At 41.0% G+C, this 21,271-nt stretch overlaps 2 protein-coding genes across 2 annotated transcripts in view; both read right to left on the bottom strand.

Annotated features, from left to right (window-relative positions):
* SP100 (SP100 nuclear antigen) overlaps positions 1-3,231 on the bottom strand; it is a 209,050-nt gene extending 205,819 nt beyond the window's left edge. Inside the window, exon 1 of the mRNA XM_036421342.2 lies at positions 3,076-3,231. Within this exon, the coding sequence (XP_036277235.1) occupies positions 3,076-3,110 (35 nt within the window). The 5' untranslated portion in view covers positions 3,111-3,231. The remainder of the gene's footprint in view (positions 1-3,075) is intronic.
* The window catches only part of LOC118709344, a 197,066-nt gene that overhangs the window by 128,856 nt on the left and 46,939 nt on the right, over positions 1-21,271 (bottom strand). Inside the window, exon 26 of the mRNA XM_045575611.1 lies at positions 20,464-20,517. Within this exon, the coding sequence (XP_045431567.1) occupies positions 20,464-20,517 (54 nt within the window). The remainder of the gene's footprint in view (positions 1-20,463; positions 20,518-21,271) is intronic.

The following is a 21,271-nucleotide window of genomic DNA, read 5'->3' as shown; positions in this document are numbered from 1 at the left end:
CACTAAACCAAACCTGCTAGAGCTCTCCTACATATTTTTTAAAAAGTGTCCTTGCCCTAGTTGGCTTGGCTCCAGGGCATGTACCTTGGTTGCGGGCTCCACTCCGGTCTGGGTCCTGGTCAGGCAAGTGCAAGAGGCAACCAATCCATGTTCTTCTCTCACATCAATATTTCTTTCCATTTTCCCTTTCCCACTCTCTCTAAAAATCAATGGGAAAATATCCTTGGGTGAGAATTTATATATATATATATATATATATATATATATATATATATATTAAACACACACATATATATATTATATATATATTATATAATATTACTGACCAAAATATATATTATATGTCTATTTGATAAATATATATACATAATAAAATCTTTGTGACTTTGGGTTAGACAAAAAGATAGCTATAAAACCAAAAGCTTGATAAATTAGAATAAAAAATATTTGATCTTTTGTACTTCAAAAGACACCATTAAAATTAAACTTAGCTTAATTTTGTGGTGCAGTAATTAAGCATCAACGTATGAACCAGTAAGTCATGGTTTGATTTCTGGTCAGGGCATATGCCTGGGTTGCAGCTCAATCCCCGATTGTTCAGTACACAGCTAATCAATGATTCTCTCTAATCATTGATGTTTCCATCTCTCGCTCCCTCTCCCTTTTCTCTCTAAAATCAATTAAAAAAAGTTTTTTTAAAAGGGGGAAAAAAAAACCAGTTACAAAGCAAAGAATGAGAATCTGGGCTTGGTCTAGGACAAGGACTTCTGCTGAGAGCAAGGAAGACAGATAAGCTTGTGATGGTCATGCAGGGCTGGAGTGAAGCACCCCAACATAGTCAGTTCCCGCCTTAGGATATGCAGTCAAGTTTTCAGGCCAAGAAGCTAAAGAAATCATGTCAAGAGTCACTGAAAAGCAGGGTAGAATTACCTGAAGCCTCACTATTCAGAAATGGCAATGGCAATTATGATAAGGTCTAGAGAACACAGAGTGTTGTTGAAAGCTGTGAATCACTTTGCCCCAAGGAAGCTGTATCAATTCTGGACACAGCTTGAGGCTGACTAACTGGACTTGATACAGGTAGTGGACTCTGGCTGGGGGATGAAGAAACTAACACAATCAACATTTTAAAAAATGTAGTAATAACAAGAAACCACAAGAACTATTTAAAATTAAATAATTGTCATAGAAGAAAGGTTTGAGATAACTCTTATGAAAAGAAAGTGAAATCCTAAAGCAATGATTTATTAGAGACAAATAAAGGTGTGAAGGTTAAAGTTGCACCAATGGAAGAAAAGTTTTGCCCCAAAATTTAATATATGTTTGTGTGTGAGTGTGTGTGTGTGTGTGTGTGTGTGTGTGTGTGTTTGAAGATAGTAGAGAATAGAGTTTCCTTGAAGTAAAGGTAGAATTGAATCTGCCACCTTAAGAACCAGAGAACTATGGTTAAAGTCAGAAATCACCAGTAACTTTTTTCATCACTTTTATTTGTAATAACAAGGGTGCATCTATCTTATAAAATTAGTACTATAATAATTTTTTTTACTCTAAATTTCAAAGGTTTAATAAGATAGAAGTCACCAAAAGACAGTTAAAAGACAAGGAAGTATATTTATAAAGTTCAAACTACATAGCAAACTCTCCCATATCATTACAGATAGGACAATCACCTCAACTGATTACATTGGCCAAAAATAAACCAGCAATGACAGACCAGGAAATTTCAATGGTCAAGAGATACAAAACCACATTCAACTGCCCATGTATTCTGAGAATGCAAATGAATAGGATGCATCCCTTTATCTAGCACCTCTGTGACGTCTGGGTGTGGAGAGATGGCTCATCAGCTAGTGGTAGGAGAATATAGTGGTTCAACCACTAGGAAGGAAATTTGATAGGATATATAAACAATTAAATATTAGTACCCTTTGTCTAAACAATTTCACCTTTTGGTTTTTGACATAGGATAAACACTTGTACATATGCAAAAACAGAAATATATAATTGTTATTTATTGCAGTTTTTGGTAACAGTGAACAATGGGAAAGAACATAAATGATTTAAATATCAGTTCCATGGAGTAATAGGCAACTGTTAAAAGTGAGGTGGATCCATATGTTTATTAACATGAAAAGTCCTCTAATAATTGTAATATTAATTTTTCAGAATGGTATATACAATGTAGAATGGTATGTATATACAACGTAAAATTATCATTAAAATATAAGACACAAATGTTTTCCCTGGGAAAATAAGTTATATGTGTAAATGCAGAGAGAGACATAAAATACTATGTCTCTCTCTACATAACATTCAAAAGGACCAGGATTGGAAGCTGCAGTGGGGTGAGTGGTGAAATTAGGATTTTTCTCTCTATATACATCCATGCCATTTGAAACTTTATGATTAAGATTATGTAAAGCATTTCTTTTGTATTAAAAAGACATGCAATTAAACATACTAAGTAATATTATTTACTGACCCATTACTATAAAAAAAGACAGGGTTTATATAGTCTTTTTCTTATCAGATGTATAATGAATGAAACTGAAAATACAGATATAAATACTCAGCCAGCACAGCACTAGTCTTCCACATCTTGGTCCTTCCTCTTCCTTTTACTCCCTTCACTCAAGATCCCTGGGGAAAGAACTCACACCTCTAAACAGATTCCAGAATAAGCCCAGGCTGGCCCCTCCCCAGGTCAGCTAGGGGACCAAGGCACCCAAAATTTTATACTTTTTAACGTACCCTCTTTGAAAAGACCTAGGTGAAAGGAGAGAGGGCCTGAGGAAAATGAACGAATTCAGACATCATAAGAAAATAACAAATCACTGCCTCAAAGCATCAGAAACAACAGCTGAGTCCAAATGACACACAGCTGAGCAGAAGCTAGCTGTAAGACAAGAGTCCTGTGGGTTGGGCAGCTGCACTCACACAAGCAGCTGTCCCTCTGCAGTTTAGAGATCCAATTCCTCCACTTCATTACATTTGTAAAGCAGGATGAGGTCTAGGTTTAGACAAGCAGCATTAAAGCAGCAGCACAGACAGAAAGTTAAAGGGAGACAGATTTACCTGGTGCTGAGGTCCCTGCCCCCACTGGCCATCATCCTGCCTTGGGGTCTGCCTGGACCTCTGATCCTTCCAGTCTCCCCAGCCTGGGCCCACTGGGGCTGCCAAACCCTGAGCAGGAAGTGAGTGAACTTCCCCGGGGAGGGCTCCACCCAAATGGGGAAATGAGAAGTGAAAGCAACTTTCTGAGTGTTTTCAGATACTGTCTCCATCCTCCTGCAGCCCCAGGCCTGCTGCAGGGGGACAGGAGTTGGGGGTAGGGGATGGGGGAGAGGGGAGGATTGTTCTCTCAGCCATCAGGACATGTGGTAATAGGAGTGGAGGACAAGGAGGGATAGGAGGGACCTGGATACCAGGAGAGCAGGACCCCAGGGGAGGAGCAGGACCAACCCTCAGGAGTCCCCTGGCTTGTCAAAAACATGAAAAAAGCCTGTGAATACTTCTGTCCTCAGCTGCTGCAACTTTCTAAGAGGGTACAGAGACCTGACGCTTTAGGTCTCAATGTTCAGAAACAGGACTGGAGAAGCAACATTCTCTAGAGCGAGGATTTCCACATTTGTTTTCCTGAGCCTGACTTCATCTGGCTGTAAATAAGGGTTCTTGTCCTATTTCATTTAAGATACAGGGGAAGGTTCTACCCTCTCTCCATGTACTTCTATTGTATTTGTTTCTCCCAACGAAGCAAATATCGAATCTGAAAAGATTCCATACACTGATGAGAACATTTTTTTTTCTTTTCAACAAGAGCCCAGGATCTCAGTGTGTCCCAAGTTCTGCACACATGGGGGATCTCTTTCTCCCTGCCCTGCGCCTCTCTCATTTGGGGGGTAGAAGAACTATTGTAGTAAGCTGAGCCTGTGCTGAGCACAGCTGTCTTCTGCTCCTGACCTCCATGATGCTTCGGGATCAGACAAAATTTGACACCAATGACACCAGCCTTACCTAGTGTCTCCTCTCTCTCCTTGTCCCTGAGCAATAAGCTGACTAGGCCACCACCACGCTGAGTATTGGCAGCAGCAACAGTACCCACTGGCCCAGAGGATGAAGACCTGGCTACTCTGCGGATGCAGAAATGGAGAGGAGGGGCACCTGGGACCCAAGTGGGAGCACTCAGGCCCCACACTAATGTCCCTTTATGGGAGGTGGCCCATCAGTCAGCAGGACTCCTGGCCCCCCTGCCCTCCCTTCTTCCGGGGAGACTCTGAGGCTGGGAGTCCTGTAAAGTTGAGTCTGCTTCTTGGCGGGTCTCCCTGAGCTGATCCTGCTGGAGAGGCCAGGGGTCTATGCTCCTCTGAGTGCCAATGCAAGGAACAGTGGGCTGGGGATATGGTCTATATGTGGGCTGATTAGAGCAGGCTGAGACCATGAGGCTAAGCCCTGTTCTGGAGTTCAGTCTTAGGAATTCTTTTTTAGGGACCCATCTAAACCATGTCCCCTGATCCAGCTTTTATCAGGAAGAAAGGTGGTATTTTGATCCCCATCTGTCACATATTCTGACTGGCAATTGTTTTAGAAATGTCAGGGTCCTTGTGGAGAGTTTATACACAGAATTGGAGGCTCCTCTTGGTGACTTTGGACCTTCTGGGATTTCCCCCTTCATTCCCAGTGAGCATGGTTGCCCTGCCTTCTTCCCTGACTCTGCTGACCAGAAAAAAAAGAAAGAAAAAAAAAAAGAAAAAGATAACTTTCTACCAAAGTTTGAGACACCCACCCAAGCCTGTGGTATCTGGGATATATATGCTCTCAGGGTCAGACAATACTAAGCAGAAAACACCTGCTAGCTGCTTGTGAGGTTCACTCTACTTCCAGATTTGCCCAGTTTTTGTTCTCTTCAAGCAATGGGTTGGGTAGGAGCTCACTCAGCAGATCAGAAACAGAACTCTCCATCCCCACTAGGTGCAGACCAACCCAGCCCACTCCCAAGCCCAGCCTGCTTCTGGCTTCTTAGATGGCAGTGGTTCTGTGCCTCTGAGCCCCTGCCCACCCAGGAGGAGACATGCCTCTGTGCTGTGCACCAGAGGCACACCTGCTAGGAGATACACAAGCCGGGCTGGGTACATTTTGTACACTGTGATCACAAGAGCACACACACACCTACTTAGAGTGGGCTTGATTCATAAACAAAATAATAGAACAAGTAATATGCTTAGAAAAGACATGGTTTATTCTACAATTCCAGTTGGAGTTAATACTTAGAAACCCTTTATACATATGAGACATAAAAATTGTTGCCAAAAGCTTAGGAGTATATTTTTCTTTGCTAAAGAAGGACGTTGAGTTATGTTTTTTTTTGTGTGTGTGTTTTTGTTTTTTTTGTTTTTTGTTTTATTTTGTTTTTAATCTGGTAGTTTGTTTCAAGGACATGTTTAGGCAGCCATTTCTCTTTCCAAGGGATTTGGGGCACAGCCTTCCCCCTGCCTCCTACCTGCTCTAAATTCCCAGCACTTTAACAAAGGAAGAAAGGGCACCCAACTGTGTATAGTTGAGAGTTCGGGTCATGTTTTTACAGTGTTAATTATTTTCCTTTTATTTTAACTTGACAAACATCCTTTAGCACAGTGGTTTTCAACTTGTGGGTCATGACCCCTTTGGGAGTCGAAGGACCCTTTCACAGAGGCCACCTAAGATCATCAGAAAACACAGATATTTACATTAAAATTCATAACAGTAGCAAAGTTACAGTTAGGAAGTAGCAACGAAAATAATTTTATGGTTGGGGGTCACCACAACATGAGGATATGTATTAAAGGGTCATGTCATTAGAAAGGTTGAGAACCACTGCTTTAGCACTTCTTATAAAACAGTGCTAGTGGTCATGAACTTTCTCAAGTTCTCTTTGATGGGTTTATTTCTCCTTTAATTCTATAGGACAGCTTTGCTGAGTACTAATTTTACATAACAATATATCATCCACTCTCTCTTGATCTACAAAATGTCTGTTGAGTAATTTGCTGATAGTCTTGTGGGGGCTCCATTGTATGTGACATAGTTTCTTCTTTTTTTTGTTGAACTTCTAATTTTGTCTTCTAATTTAATTTTGTTGTATGTTCTTGTTCTGTTTCCTGGACAGCAAACACTTGCTTGAAATTCAGCTCAAATTGCTTCTCCAGTCTCATTCCCCAGCAAAAGTTATTGTGCTGGGGAAAAAAAAAATGATGATGTTTATTATCAGTGTCATTAGATACCTTGCAATTTGAGTATGATCAGAACTCTTGCCTAAAACCCTAAATTACATTAACCAGGTTAAGATTAAAAACTCATGTAGCGAAGAGTAATTTCTTTGTCCTAAGTGCATGATTATTTACTACTAGAGGCCCGGTGCATGAAATTCATGCACAAAAGTTTGGGAGGGGAGGAAGGGTGTGTGTGTGTGTGTGTGTGTGTGTCCCTCAGCCCAGCCTGCACTCTCTCTAGTCTGGGCTCTCTCTCACAAACCAGGACTGCTCACCTACCTGTCTGCCTGATTGCCCCTAACTGTCCTCCTCTGCAGGCATGGTCATTCCCAACTCCCTACTCTGCTGGCCCATTCACCCTTAACTGCCCTACCTTGCCAGCCTAGTAGCACCTAACTGCCCTCCCCTACAAGCCTAGTCCCCCTGCAACAGCCCTCCCCTTCTGGCCTGGTCACTCCTAAGTGTCCTCCCCTGCTGGCCTGGCTGCTCCCAACTGCCCTCCCCCCAAGACCTGGTTTCCCCCAACTGCCTCACCTGCAGGCTAGTCACTCACAACTGCTTTCTCCTACAGGTCCGGTTGCCCATAACTGCCCTCCCCTGCAGGCCTGGTTACCCCCAACTGCCCTCCCTTGCAGGCCTGATCCCTCCCAACTGCTCTCCACTGCTGGCCTGACTGCCCACAACTGCCCTCCCCTGCTGACAATCTTGTGTCCACAAGGGAGCTGCCATCTTTGGCCACATGGGGGCTGCCATCTTGTGTGTTGGAGTGATGGTCAATTTGCCTATTACCTCTTCATTATATAGGATTATCTAGGCAAAAATGAAAAATAATTACCATACTTGGGGACTCTTACTCATTTGGTTTGGGTTGTTTGCCTTTGTGTTAACTTAAATAGTAATCTAAGGTCTGTGTAAATATCAAATATTACAGGAGTCTAAGTATAATCAGTTATCTTCCTTTCACATTGTCACTTCTATTCCTGTCTGTTAACTATATATTCATTTACATGCAAAGGAACCTGAAGTTTAAAATTTCTGAGAAGTTTGAGAATGTTTGGAGAGAGATAAGAAGCACAGTATAACTTTAGGATGCAATTCTATTATCAGTTTGTTTTGAGCAGGAAGGACACAGTGTTCTCAATGGGCACCTCTTGCCTTTCAGGAGAGGAATGAGCTCTCAGGGCCTGTAATGCTCTATCTTGAATTGTAAAAGTCACTCACTTTTGGATCCCTTGCTTGTATAGGCTTATGATAGGATGAGATAAAGTATAAAATTTCCCTACTCTAAAAAATGAGGGCAAAGCGACTCAATGGAAAAAAGATGAAATAGAAACAGGGAAGGCCATTTACCGTTTCAGATGCCCTGTGTTCCTGAAAGATGCGGCGCATGTCCTGCATAAACCCCATCACGCTGAGGTAACCCCGCTCACTTAGCTTCTTCTTGATTTCATTCAGCATCCAAAAATCTGCCATGCATTGAAGAATCTCTATTCGCTGATGAAAAAAGAATATCATTGAGAGGATTTCTGATACAGTACAATGTCTGCCTTCTGTGGATTCGTATAAAATCCAGCTGAAATACATAGTAAGAAAACAGCATCTCGTGTACTCACTCCCATGGTTTTCAGATCACCAATCCCACAAGAGCCCATGTCAAGGTCAGATAACATAATGGAGGCCAATAATTATGTTTTCTTATTGTTACTCACATAGTTATCATGTTGAATATTCGGAAAAACATTGCTCTCTGAATAGCATTCGATCATCAAGAGGAGGAACTCACATTTCTACAAGAGACGAAGGATTTGAATGAAAAGCAGCTTAGAGAGCATGAGCCCACATTCATGCACAGCAGAAGCATGGACACACTGGTTTTCAAGAAGTTTCCTTAAACAGGTATGGCTCTAGGAAATAGACATATAACGGCTGATTTATTTTTTCTTTTCTGAAAACAGGTTCTGGTGAGTGTTCAGCATGTTGAGATCTGGTCAGAAGAGCAGACTCTCTTTGGTGCCCTCCTCCCACCCTATGACTTCTCACATGCAAACAGAAAGGAACAATCTTGGGGTTTGAATTTGACTCACCAGCTGCTCCTCAGGCCCCATCAGCCTCGCCAGGACTTCAGATTCTCTGGCAGATTGCTGATTTCCTGAAAACTCCTTCACCCTGCACAAGGTGCAACTCCACGGGCTCCTGAGATGTTTGGCATAGATGAGCAAGGCAAAGCCCCAGAAACAGACATTGTTCCTATGTCTGCCACTGTTTTCCTTTCAGGAGTAGCCAATGGGCACAACCTGAGACTGAAGAGGATACTCTAGAGTCCCCAAGACCTACATGTGGGGTCTGAGCCAATGACGCTTCTCCCAATAAGGGTGGCAACAGGAGTTGAGGGTGTAGAAGCTGGTGTCAGAGTGAGTGGTGTGCTCTGAGCTGGTGGGAGCACAAGGACCCTGCCCACCAGGCCTGAGTGTCAGAGATTGGGCATTAACCCTTGGGCTCTTGGGCCTCAATAAACCAGTTGAGAACATGGCAAAAAGTCCATATTTCCTGCCATTTCTGAATAAGTACAGAACATAAACCACTGTCATTTCCACTCCTGTGAACAGGAATCTGTGCTGAGAAAGTTCTGGAAAGGATAGTAGTGGTATATAGGCAAAGACCCAGCTACTGGCCTCAGCCTTACAGAGGAAATAGGAAAACATTACCCTCCAGCTCACAGGTCTTTAAACAGATCCCAGGATCATACCATTGGACCCCACACCTTCAACCCTGCTTCTTCCCCATCCAGACACAAGGAGGAACTCTGCCGGGAGAGTGTGCATGACAGGAGGAAAAGGCCCTAAGGGGAGCCGGGGCTACATCTCACAAACCTCTCAGTTTCCACAGGTGGGAGGTGGCAGTCCCCATGAAAGAAGCTTGAACAAGTATTACAGTAGAAGAGATTTCCTTCATGGCAGCAGACCTTACATACGTCTGAACTTCTCAGCTAGAAGGTAAAACAATGTATTCCCAGTGAGAACCCAGAAAGCCACCATTATGAGAATCTAGAATGCACAACCTTTTCTGAACCTGGAAGAATACATGAATTAGGAAGTATCAGAAATTATTTGAGAAAAAAACAACAAAAAATTATTCTTCCATGGTAGACACCAAAGTTGAAGCAATCCTTAAGGCCAGGGATACTATTTCAATCTTCAATGGACATTGGGCATTGTTTATGCACTCAACAATTGTATGTTGAATGAGTAAATAAATGATTATTGGTTCATTTAGGAAAAGAGATTACATGCTATCTCTTTAGCTAATATTAACATATAATAAATGATTATTTGCCTAAGCATTTCAGGTTATTTGAAAACACAATAGCTGTCGCAAGAAAGTACAATTGACCCTTATCAGGAGACAGGGATGTGTTGTGTGGTGCCAAGTGCAACACTGAAGTTTCCAGAAACTGGGGGCTCCATCAGCAAGAAAAGTTCTGGGAGGCAAAGAGTATCCACTGAGGTAGTAATGGGTCCTGAGATCTGTCACTTTGGGTCATTTTGGTTCTTAATCAAGGAGACACAAAATATAGGGGCAATTGAACCTTGAAGCTGCTAAGTGTTATACCCATTGATAAGGATAGAACATGTGAGTTGGAGGTTGCTAGCTCTTTTAGGTAATACAGATTGAGTAACCTTATACACATGGAGAATAGTAGAGACACTGCTATTTAAAGTAGTCACTAAATAAAGTATGTTAAAATATTTTATCTTCAGTAAACCCAGTGGGTGAAATATCCCAAGGACTGGTAGTTCCAAAGACCCAGAACATCAGATAATGTAAAGGCCTGGACCTTACATTTTTAGTATTATATGAAGTCCCAGTGAACAGCTATGTGCAACCTGTTCAGCAAAAGCCTTGGACAGCATTTCTACCTGAATTGTATGAGAATGGCACTTCTCACTTTCCCCTCCTTCTCAAGTTCTCATCCATACTCAGTCTGGAAAAAAAGATCGTTTGCTGCTAAATCTGCACTGCACATTATATATTTTGTTTGTTGCCTCCATAGCCTTTTTACATAGAGGGAAGAAGCACTTTCATAAGTAGAAAGAAGGCCTGCACAGCCCCTGAGGTAGAGGCAAAGGGTTGCATCAAAGTGAACAGTTTTCTAGGTCAGCCCATCATGTAAGCTACATCAATCTCCCAAGAGCTTTCTCCCTAACGGTGCCACCATACAGGGCAAAATATTCCAACTGAGAAAGAATTTTATAACTGTGTGTATATTTTATTGAATAATGGAAGAGGATATAAAAATATGAACAAAATCTGGGACTGAGTTTAAGATGATCCTGTGACATTATTAAGACATTTTCTAATGAATTCCATAATTATGTTTGCTTTACTTTTGACACCCTTACAACATCTGCATATAGCTAAAACTGTTCTGTGAGGTTATTGTGATGAATCCATATTATCCTAATCTCAAATGGTTTACCATCATAGATGACCTTGTATATAACCTAATGTTCAAAGTAGCATCTCTGAAGGCACGTGTAAAAAAAAAAATGGCTGGCAGGGGGTTGACTAGAAGAAATTTAATGGTAATCACACATTTGAGAAACCATAATAAAATCAGTTATGTCATGAGATCTTGCATAAACTAATAATCACCTTTTTTGACCTGCCATGTTCTGCTGGAGGGGTAGCTAGTAGTCCCTTCTGAAAGATAAAAAGATGCAAGTATATGGTTAGCCTGTGTTTATGTTTTGTGAGTCTGGCATTCAAACCTCCTCATAAATGTTTCTTACTGGATGTACCACTCAGTGTAAGCTTCAACCAAGGTGTCTAAATGAGACACCACCTCCCTCTCCTCACCTGTACTTATTCTAGAATTCATCAGTTCACCCTTACAAACTTTTTCCCTACTCTTGTGCCTTTTTCCTAAGTTTTAAGAGGTTCTCCTTCACAATCTCTTTCCATTCATACTGGTGCCATTCAAGCTTATGTCCTTACACCAAGGCTATTCAACCAACACACCTACAGGGTGACAGACACTCTAGACAATGTTGGGCACACAAAAGTGTATAAACCCTAGAGGGGTCTAGGAGAACAAGGGATTGCATGAAAGGGTAAGTATAAAACATTATGAAACGGGCCTTAACAGTGGGGTCAGGGAACCCAGGGAAAAGGTAACAAACCAGGTGAGTCAGGGAATATTCAGAGAGGGGTGACATTGGAGCTGAGCATTGTAGGTTCACTATAGTAAAGTCATTTCCAGGCCCCATGCTGTCTGAAATACTGTTTTAAAGATGTTATTTTATACCCCAGGAGATTCCCTGATTCTGTATTGTATGTGCTATGAGTTTAAACTCCTTAACCTGGCATTAAGTCACTCCACAAACAATCCCAATGGATGGATTATGACATATCATACATAATCTGTCTTCCTCAACCCAAGGAGCCACATTAGTCGTGGTTCTGGTATTCACACCATTCTTGCTTTTGAGTTCCTTATGCCCACTTATGGACTATCTCCTTTCTTTCCAGGCCTAAAGTTGTCAGCAAGCACCTGAGTCAGAATGACCTCTCTCTTCTTCAGGCTCTTGCATCTACCCCAATAGATCCCTTTTGACAAATTGATGTGCTGCTTTATACTGATGTCTGAGGGTCTGGCACCTCTCTCAGGGAAAAGGATAAAATCAGGAGCCTCGGGGCTCTAGCCATAGCTCAATATATATTTGGTGAGAAAATAATGACCTTATCTTTGACTACAACAACAATAACAAAAAAGCATAACTTCTCTCCATCACTGGAATACCTTCATCAGCCATTGTAGGGTATACCCACAGTTGTGCACACGAGTCTTCCAACGACTATGTGAGGTGCTGTAGCCTGCTTTCTCTTCAAATTCCTTAGGGGTGAACCAATTTCCATCCTGGCCTCTTATACACTTTCTTTTGGTTCCTGTAAGACCCAGGCAAGTTGATAGTGAAATCTCTTTGTCCTCAGAGCTCAGACATTGGCCTCCCATCACACTGGGTCTGGAGTCACCCAATTTAGGCTCAAAATCACTAGCAGGAGAATCTGGCTTCCCCTCTCAGATTTCAGAACCTCCAAACCCATCCTGTAAGTCTCCTCCAAGGAGATTTCCTGCTTTGTGCACACTTTTCTTTGACAGTATTGCAACAAAAAAACATGACCATTAGCATAAAAATAAATTAACATTATAAAAATATTCCAAAATCACAAGGAAAAGCAAGTGATTCTGAACAATGAGAGGATTGCAACTTGTCATTGAATTATGGAGATAGAGGACAGGCCAGACTCTCTGATGGCCTTGTGTCAGTGTGGAGGCAGAAACTCAAGTTGGATTGAGATCTCTGCTGCTCAGAATGGCACCATGGCAACATCTGTGCCCTGTATTATACCATTTTTTAATAATATATTTTATGATATTTTACAGAGAAGAAGGGAGAGAGATAGAGAGATAGAAAAATCAATGAGAGAGAAACATCGACCAGCTGCCTCTTGCACACCCCCTACTGGGGTTGTGCCTGCAACCAATGTACATGCCCTTGACCAGAATCAAACCTGGGACCTTTCAGTCCTCAGACCGATGCTCTACCACTGAGCCGGTTTCGGCTGTTTTATACCGGTTTCGGCTGTATTATACCATTTTTAAAAATCTAAGTTTAAAGTCATTATTGAGAAAAGATTTTTATCCCTGATTGGACATTAAAATAATTGTGAAATATCATTCAGTGGAAAGTTTGTTATACATAAAAGATAGTTGTAACAACATTAATCATCAGAGAAATTGATACCAAAACAATAAGGTACTACATTATATGTTCTATGATGGTGGTAATAAGAAAGACAGATAATAACAAGTGTTGGTAAGGATGTAGAGAAATTGGAGCCCTGAGACTTTACTAGTGGGAATATAAACTGGTGAAGTACTTTAGAAAATAATTTAGTTTTTCTTCAATAAATACCAGCATAGAATTACCATATAACCCAGCAATTCTACGTCTTGATATATTCCCAAATATACCAAATTTTTATGTTCACACAAAAAATTCACATGGATGTTCAAAATAGCACTATTTATAATAGCCAAAGAGTGCAACTAATAAATATATAAACAGAATATGGCCTATCTATACCATGGAATATTATGTTATTTGGCAGTAAAAAGAAGGGAATACAATAAACTAGAGGCCCAGTGCACAAAATTTGTGCACCTGGGGTGGGGGCGGTCCCTTGACCCAGCCTGCATCCTCTCACAATCCAAGAGCCCTCAGAGATGTCCAACTGATAGTTTAGGCCTGCTTCTCACAGGTGGTCAGTGCACTCTCCAGGGGCCTAAGCAGGCAGTTAGACATCCTTAGTACTACCGCAGAGGTGGGAAAGGCTCCTGACACCACCACTGTACTTGCCAGCTGTGAGCTTGGCTTCTGGCTAAGTGATGCTCCCTGTGGGATTGAACTGACCACCAGGGGGCAGCTTCTGCATTGAGCGTTTATCCACTGGTGGTCAGTATGCATCATAGCGAATCACTGTTCCACCATTAGGTTGATTTGCATATTAGCCTTTTATTATATAGAACTAGAGGCCCGGTGCACAAAATTCGTGCACGGGAGTCTCTCAGCCCACCTGCATCCTCTATAATCCAGGAGCTCTTAGGAGATGTCCTACAGATGGCTTAGGCCCACTCCCCACGGTTCTCTGCTCTCTGCAGGCCTGGAGGTTTCACTGCAGCCATGGAGATGAAGCCCCCATGCCCTGCTCTCTGCCTGCCTCCACCATGCGCCATGCCAAGGAAGCGCCAATGCCCTGCAGTGTGCTCTGTCTGCCAGGCCTGGAGGCTTCAGTGACATCGACACGCTAAGGAAGCCCCCATGCCCTGTTGCCCTGGCTCTGTCTGTGGGGTCTGGGGGTGCTCCCGCCACCACCTTACTAAGGAAGCCCCCAAACTCTGCTGTCTGGGCTCTGACTGCCTGGCCTGGAGATGCTCCTGTCCCCGTGCTAAGGAAGCCCCCATGCTCTGCTGCCTGTGCTCTATTTGCTGCTGCCTCTGTGCTAAGGAAGCCTCCATGCCCTGCTGCCCGAGCTCTGTCTGTCATGTCTGGGGGTGGATCAAGCCTCACTGCTTGGTCCCTCTCAACCCCGATGGGGCTGACAGGCCCAGACACTGCAGCAGTGGTAGATCTGGGAGGCTGGATTTGCCACCTCTGGAGTGGCAGTGTGGACACAAATCACTGCTCCTGCGGACAGGCTGGACACTCCAGCAGCAGGACTGAGGGGACTGGGCACCACCATCTTATGGCTATGGGGGCTGCCATTTTGTCGCGGAGTGATGGTTAATTTGCATATTACTCCATTATTAGATAGGATGCTACTACATGGATGAACTTTGAAAACATCATGTGTGTGAAAATCAATCACAGAAAGGCACATGTTACATGAGTTAATTTATATGAAATGCTTAGAATTATACAGTTTATAGATCAGAAAATAGATTAATGGTTGCTTAGAGTTGGGTGATGGGGTGAGGTTGGAATGGGCATTAACTACTGGGAGACATGGTGTTTCCTCTAGTGGGGAACAAAAATATGTTCTAAAATTAGATTTTGATAATGGTTACATAATCTTATACAGTAAATAAAAAGAAACAAAGAAAAATCCCAGCATGAATTCTAAACTGCAAGTGGTAAATTTAGTGATATATGAGTTAAATCTCAGGAAAGTTGTCTAAAAAATAGTTATGATGCAAACATTTATGTTAATTGGTATTCACTGACCATATTAAGAGAAATCTCATATGAAGCTTATTATAATAGATAATTATTGTAAAACTTTATAATTTAAAAATCACAAAACATTTTGTATTTATGATGTAAATTAACTCTCAATGTTATACCACAAGGCAGTTTTTTGTTGTTATTGTTGTTATTATCCTATTTTTAGATTAGAAATTTCAGGCTCAAGCCGAAACCGGTTTAGCTCAGTGGATAGGGTGTTGGTCTGCAGACTGAAGGGTCCCAGGTTTGATTCTGGTCAAGGACATATACATTGGTTGTGGGCACATCCCCAGCAGGTGGTGTGCAGGAACCAGCTGGTCAATGTTTCTCTCTCATTGATATTTTTAGCTCTCTGTCCCTCTACCTTCCTCTCTGTAAAAAATCAATAGAATATATTTAAAAAAAAAAAAGAAATTTCAGGCTCAGGAACTGTTCTTTTTTAAAAAAAATATTATTGATTTTAGAGAGAAAAGAAGAGGGAGAGATAGAAACGTCAATAATGAGAGAGAATCATTGATTGGCTGTCTCCTGTATGCCCCAAACTTGCGATCAAGCCTGCAACCCAGGCATATGCTCTGACCTAGAACCCAACCATGACCTCCTGGTTCATCAAATACTGAGCAACACTAGCTGGGTGGAAATGTTCTTTACACAGTCACTCTTGGCATAGTTGAGACCAGGCCTTATATTTTCTGATTCTAAATTCTGTGGTCTTCTCACTACATCAAACTTCCTATCCTGTGATGATTATCTAGAAGGCATATAGAACCGAAACCAGTTTGGCTCAGAAGATAGAGCATCTGCCTGTGGACTGAAAGGTCCCAGGTTTGATTCCAGTCAAGGGCACTTACCTTGGTTGCAGGCACATCCCCAATAGGGGGTGTGCAAGAGGCAGCTGATCGATGATTTTCTCTCATCGATGTTTCTAACTCTCTATCCTTCTCTCTTCCTCTCTATAAAATTCAATAAAATATATTTTTTAGAAGGCGTATAGAATATGAAGGTGGGCACTGAAGGCCTCTTTTCTTTTATATCTGATAAAAAGTAAAATATGAAATATTTTCCTCTCATAGACTAATTCTCCTTCACTTCTCTTTGGTTCTTTGGCTATTCTCATGGACACTTCCATGTGGAAGTGAGCACTTAATAAGCACCATTTCTTAAAGTATAAAAATATCATCTTAGGGATCCCTTCCTTCTTTCAGGCCACAGTGGAGTCTCAATTCCCTGAACAAAGGGTAATTCCATTACTATATAAGATTTCTTCATATAGGTATTATAAATTAAAGTAGACTATAAAACCCACCTTGTTCAAACTCCTTAATATATAACATGCCATTTATCTCCCCACAGGTCACTGGAAATATTTCAGGTTGAAAATTCACACTTTCTTCTTTGTGCTCTCTTGTCCCTGAAAAAGAATATTCTTCAGTCTATATCATTTTACAATTATACATGTACAACTTCCTCCTGAGTTGGGTTTGTTTCTATAAAGACATAGAAGTACTACTTAGAAAACTTTATTCCACAGATCTCCAGAGTTTCAAAGTCTTTCTTTCAGTGGCATTTTTGATACATAACCAGAGATTTTACTTCTCAAATCTCACACCAAACAGAATGCTTTACCAGAGATACCAGGCATCAATAAAATTGTCTTAATTCCCACCTTGGCCAGTGTCCTTCAATGGTAGAACATTGGCCTGTACACTAAAAGGTCTCAGGTTTGATTCCTGGTCAAAGGCACATACCTGGGTTGCAGGTTCATCCAGGCCCCAGTTGGACTCACGGGAGGCAACAAATTGATGTATCTCTCTAACATCAATATTTCTATCTCTCTGCCTCCCCCTCTCTCCTTTCCACTCTCTCTAAAAATCAATGGGAAAAATATCTTTGTGTAAGGATTGACAACACCAACAACAAAAAATTGTCTTAACTCCCAATCCAGTCAGCCCCCTTGATTCTTACATGACAATGAAACACAGAGGTGCTGTCGTGTTCTGCAGGAAGCTCTCCAGCTATGCTAGTCCACTGCAGTTAGGTAGCTGGAGACAAAGTCAAACACTGTGCATGCAGCTCCTGTTTGAGCTCTGACTCAGTGGCAGAGAGGATAATGATGGGGTAACCCAATTGAGATGGGGTCTGCCTTATATATGTGTTCTGTGGCTTTACCTGATTTCTTCTCCAAATCAGCTTTCTCCAGAGCTGAAAGTGGAGCTCAGGTAACTTTAGGGCAATCTTCAAATTGCATGGCTAGCTGGACTATTACTGTCTGACAATGGTGTGCCCTTTGTCAAAAGCTATATCCAATGCTCTGATTGTCTAACTCTATGACCTCATCTCCTCCTGTCCATACACTTCTCTGTAATGACTCTTTTCAAACTTCTTTAGGAAAAAAATATACAATTAAAAACCTAAAAATTAACATTAAGACAAAATATTAACAGTACACCTTTGCAAAATTCAACATGTAATATATTAACACTAGAGGTCTGGTACATGAAAATTCATGCACCAGAGCCTGGCCTTCCCCTTCTCACAGTCCTGGAGCCCTCAGAGGTGATCTGGTAATCAGGGGAATGCAATCCCCCTTCAAACCTTTGCTGCTACCACTGCAGGCAGCAGAAGCTTCAGCCAGCCCTGATTACCTGAGCCTTGGGCAGCCCTGGGCGGCTGAGCAGCCACCATCTGAGGCTTTCCTGCACCTCGGGCTGGCCCTTGGCAGCTGGGCAGCCAACATCCAAAGCTTGCCTGCACCTCATCCCGGCCCAGGGCAGCTTGGGGGCTGAGGCAACTGGGGACTCCAGAGGTAGGTATGCCCCAGCGGGGCTGAAGGGATTGAGTACTGCCAACTTGTGGGTGCTGCTATCTTTGAGGGCAGGAAAATCAATTAGTATATTGCCTCCTTATTACCATAGCTATAAGTGCTGCCATCTTTAGGGTGGGGAAGTCAATTAGCATAATCCTTCCTACTGAATGTGGGCACTACCATCTTTGTGATGGTGTGAGGGTAAACTAGCATATTCCCTCTTTATTAGATAGGATACCTATTCTTGGACAGCATGGGAAAAAAATGACCAACATAGTAGCAACACTGGTAAGACAGATACCAGGCATTTGTAGAAGAGCAACAAATTACCAATAACCAGTGAAAAGTGCTCAACTACACTAAAAAATTATAGTAATGCAAATTAAAACAGGAATGAAATAAAAGTATCTACTGTTAAATTGGCAAAATGTGTGCTTAATATACGGATTAAAATAAGGGAAATGTAACACTATAAATAGATTAACTCAGATAAGTAATATAATTCTAAATATGTTAATACTTGGGCAGAAAAAATCTGAGAAGATATCCAAAAAAATTCATAGATTTCAAAATTAAAAAGCAACAAGGATGTGAGCATTTAAAAACATATAAATTGCTGGTTCGAAATATGTAAAATAATCATTTAGAGGTAAAATATCCTCTCTTTTTTTTTAATCTTATGAAAGGTGGTAGTTCTCTCATGTGGCTGTAATAAATTCCCCAAAACTTAGTCTAAAGCAACACAGGTTTTTATCTCATAATCCTAAAGGTCTGACTAAAATTTCACTGGCATAAAATCAAGGTGCCCACAGGGCTTTGTTCTTTTCTGGAGGCTATAGTAAGAAAAAAAATATTTTTGTTTTGTTTGTTTTTTTGTTTTACCTTTTCCAGCTCTAAGTACTGCACACATTTCTTGACTCATTGCCTTCTTCTTTCATCTTCAAACACAGCTACATTACACCTCTAATTATTATTCCTTAGATACAAATCCCTCTCTGCACAGCAGGAGAGTTTTTCTAATTTTAAGCATCTACATGATTTGACTGGGGCCACTCAGATTAACCAGATAATCGCCCCATTTCATTAACTTAATCACATTTTCAAACTCTCTTTCACCATGTAAAGAGACAGATTAGAGGCTCCAAGGACTAGACATGGACATCTCTGTTTCTGTTGGTATAAAATTCTCAAGAACCTTATAGGTCTCCCATGTATGTCATGGGGATTTGCTCAATCCCCATGTGTTTCCACAAGAGGCTCCTCCACAGATGTTTCCAATATAATCACATATCTATATTTTAGTTTAGTTGAGATGGCTGAGATCTATGAGTTACATGCTTAGTCTCATCAAAGAACCTTTCTGTGACTAAATATTCTGATCTTTCACTGCTTCTGAGGCTCTAGTAAAAAGTTGTTCAATCACACTCTCAGCCATTCTACAGAGCACTCTTAACCTGACAGAGAATCTCAATTTTAACATCTTTTGTAATCTTTGTAAGCTAAGAAAATCCAAATCATCAAATCCTGATTTCTTTTTGTTGAGCAGTTCTCCTCCCCTTGGTTTATTTTATTCTTCTCACATTTTACTTTAAGCAGCAAAAAAGAAACCAGCTTCATCTTCATCATCTAGAAACCTCCTTAGTGTATATCCAGAAAGTTCTGCTTTCCATATATCTGCAAGACAGGATTTTGCTCCACTTTCTATCACTATATAATAAGACTCCTCTTCCTCATGTTTCCAAAAACACATTCTTTATTACCTCCTGCATCCTCACACCTTTAACCATGTTTGTACATACTTGTGTTGTTCAGGATAACTTATGAATTCTCTGAGGCAACATCGATGTTCTCCTCCATGTCTTTCTTCCTTCGGAGTCCTCCCTGGGTCTTCAGCATCCACATTTCTACAAACTGCTCAAGGCAATCTAGGCTTTTTTCTTCTTCTTCTAATCATTCTACTTAAACTTCTTCTAGCCTCTAACCACTGCCCAAAGCCATTGCCACATTTTTAGAAATGTTTTATAGCCACAACCCACTTTTAAGAACCAAAGTCTGTATTATTTTAATATTGCTGCCATAACAATTTACTATAAATAGTGGGCTTAAAACAATACAAATTCATTACCTTACAATTCATGTGCATTAGAATTATAACATGGCCTCACTGGGCTAAAATCCAGTTTGTAACAGACTTTCATTCCTTTCTGGAGGCTGTAGGGGACAAACTGTTTCCTTGATTTTTCTGCTTCTTAAGGTCACCCACATATCCTATTCTCTTCTTCCATCTTCAGAGCCAGAATATAGGACCTCTCTGACCATTCTTCCATATCACTATCCCTCTCTCCAGAGCCAAGAAAGGTTCTCCACATTGTAAGGATTAGGGTAGTATATTGGGGCCACCCAGAGAATCCAGGATAATCTCTCTCATTTTAAGGTTCCTAGTTAAATTAAATTTGTAAAGTCTACTTGCCATGTAAGATAACAGGTTCCAGGGATTGGGGCATGCACACCTTTGAGAAGCCATCATTCTACCTACCGCAGTATTAGAAATAATAATGATGATGAAACTCTGGTATTTAAAAACTCATTTCTACACCAAAAGCAAGCAAAATCTATTCACTCTTACTTTTTTTACTCTCAGATTTTTCTAAAGTAGATTTGTTTCCAAGATGCACCGTACCTAAAAAAAAGAAAAGAAGAAAGAAAAGATGGTAGTGAGAAAATAAAAATAAATAAATAGAAGTTGCACATCTTAGCATAATTTATAGTGCAGAAACCTTATGTTATAAGGGTGTTTAATTTATTGATTCTCTCTTTCTTCTAAAGAAACTAAAAATTAATTTGAGGATTCTAGGATTGGCCATGAGACTTCCTTTATTTCTTAATAGGACTTTGAACACCTTGAATACCTTAGTACTTTGTTTTATGTAGGAATAGGAACAGGTATCCTATCCTGTCTAGGTCTTCACTTTTTATTAGATATCAGAGTCCCTTCATCTGGGCCCTCAAAGAATAGTGTAACTAGTTTATCATTTTATTTGCATAAATATGCACTTGCATTGCTCTTGTGCCATTGACCTTTTATACCATTTAGTTCAACCCACCAATGCAGAATGTTTAATGAATATCATCTAAAATCACAACATATTTTTTAAAATATATATTTTATTGATTTTTGTACAGAGAGGAAGGGAGAGAGATAGAGAGTTAGAAACATCAATGAGAGAGAGTCATTGATCAGCTGCCTCTTGCACACCCCCTACTGGGGATATGCCAGCAACCAAGGTACATGCCCTTAACCGGAATCGAACCCGGGGCCCTTCACTCCCCAAGCCGACTCTCTATCCATTGAGCCAAACCGGTCCCGGCACAACATATTTTTTTTTTTTAAGAAAAAATAAAAATATTTGAACAAAGCTTGTGTAGCAAAGAAA

Source organism: Pipistrellus kuhlii, unplaced genomic scaffold (genome assembly GCF_014108245.1).
Source record: "Pipistrellus kuhlii isolate mPipKuh1 unplaced genomic scaffold, mPipKuh1.p scaffold_m20_p_7, whole genome shotgun sequence".
NCBI lineage: Eukaryota > Metazoa > Chordata > Mammalia > Chiroptera > Vespertilionidae > Pipistrellus > Pipistrellus kuhlii.
The sequence above is the reverse complement of the archived record's forward strand: the minus strand, read 5'-3'. Positions and strand labels throughout refer to the sequence as shown.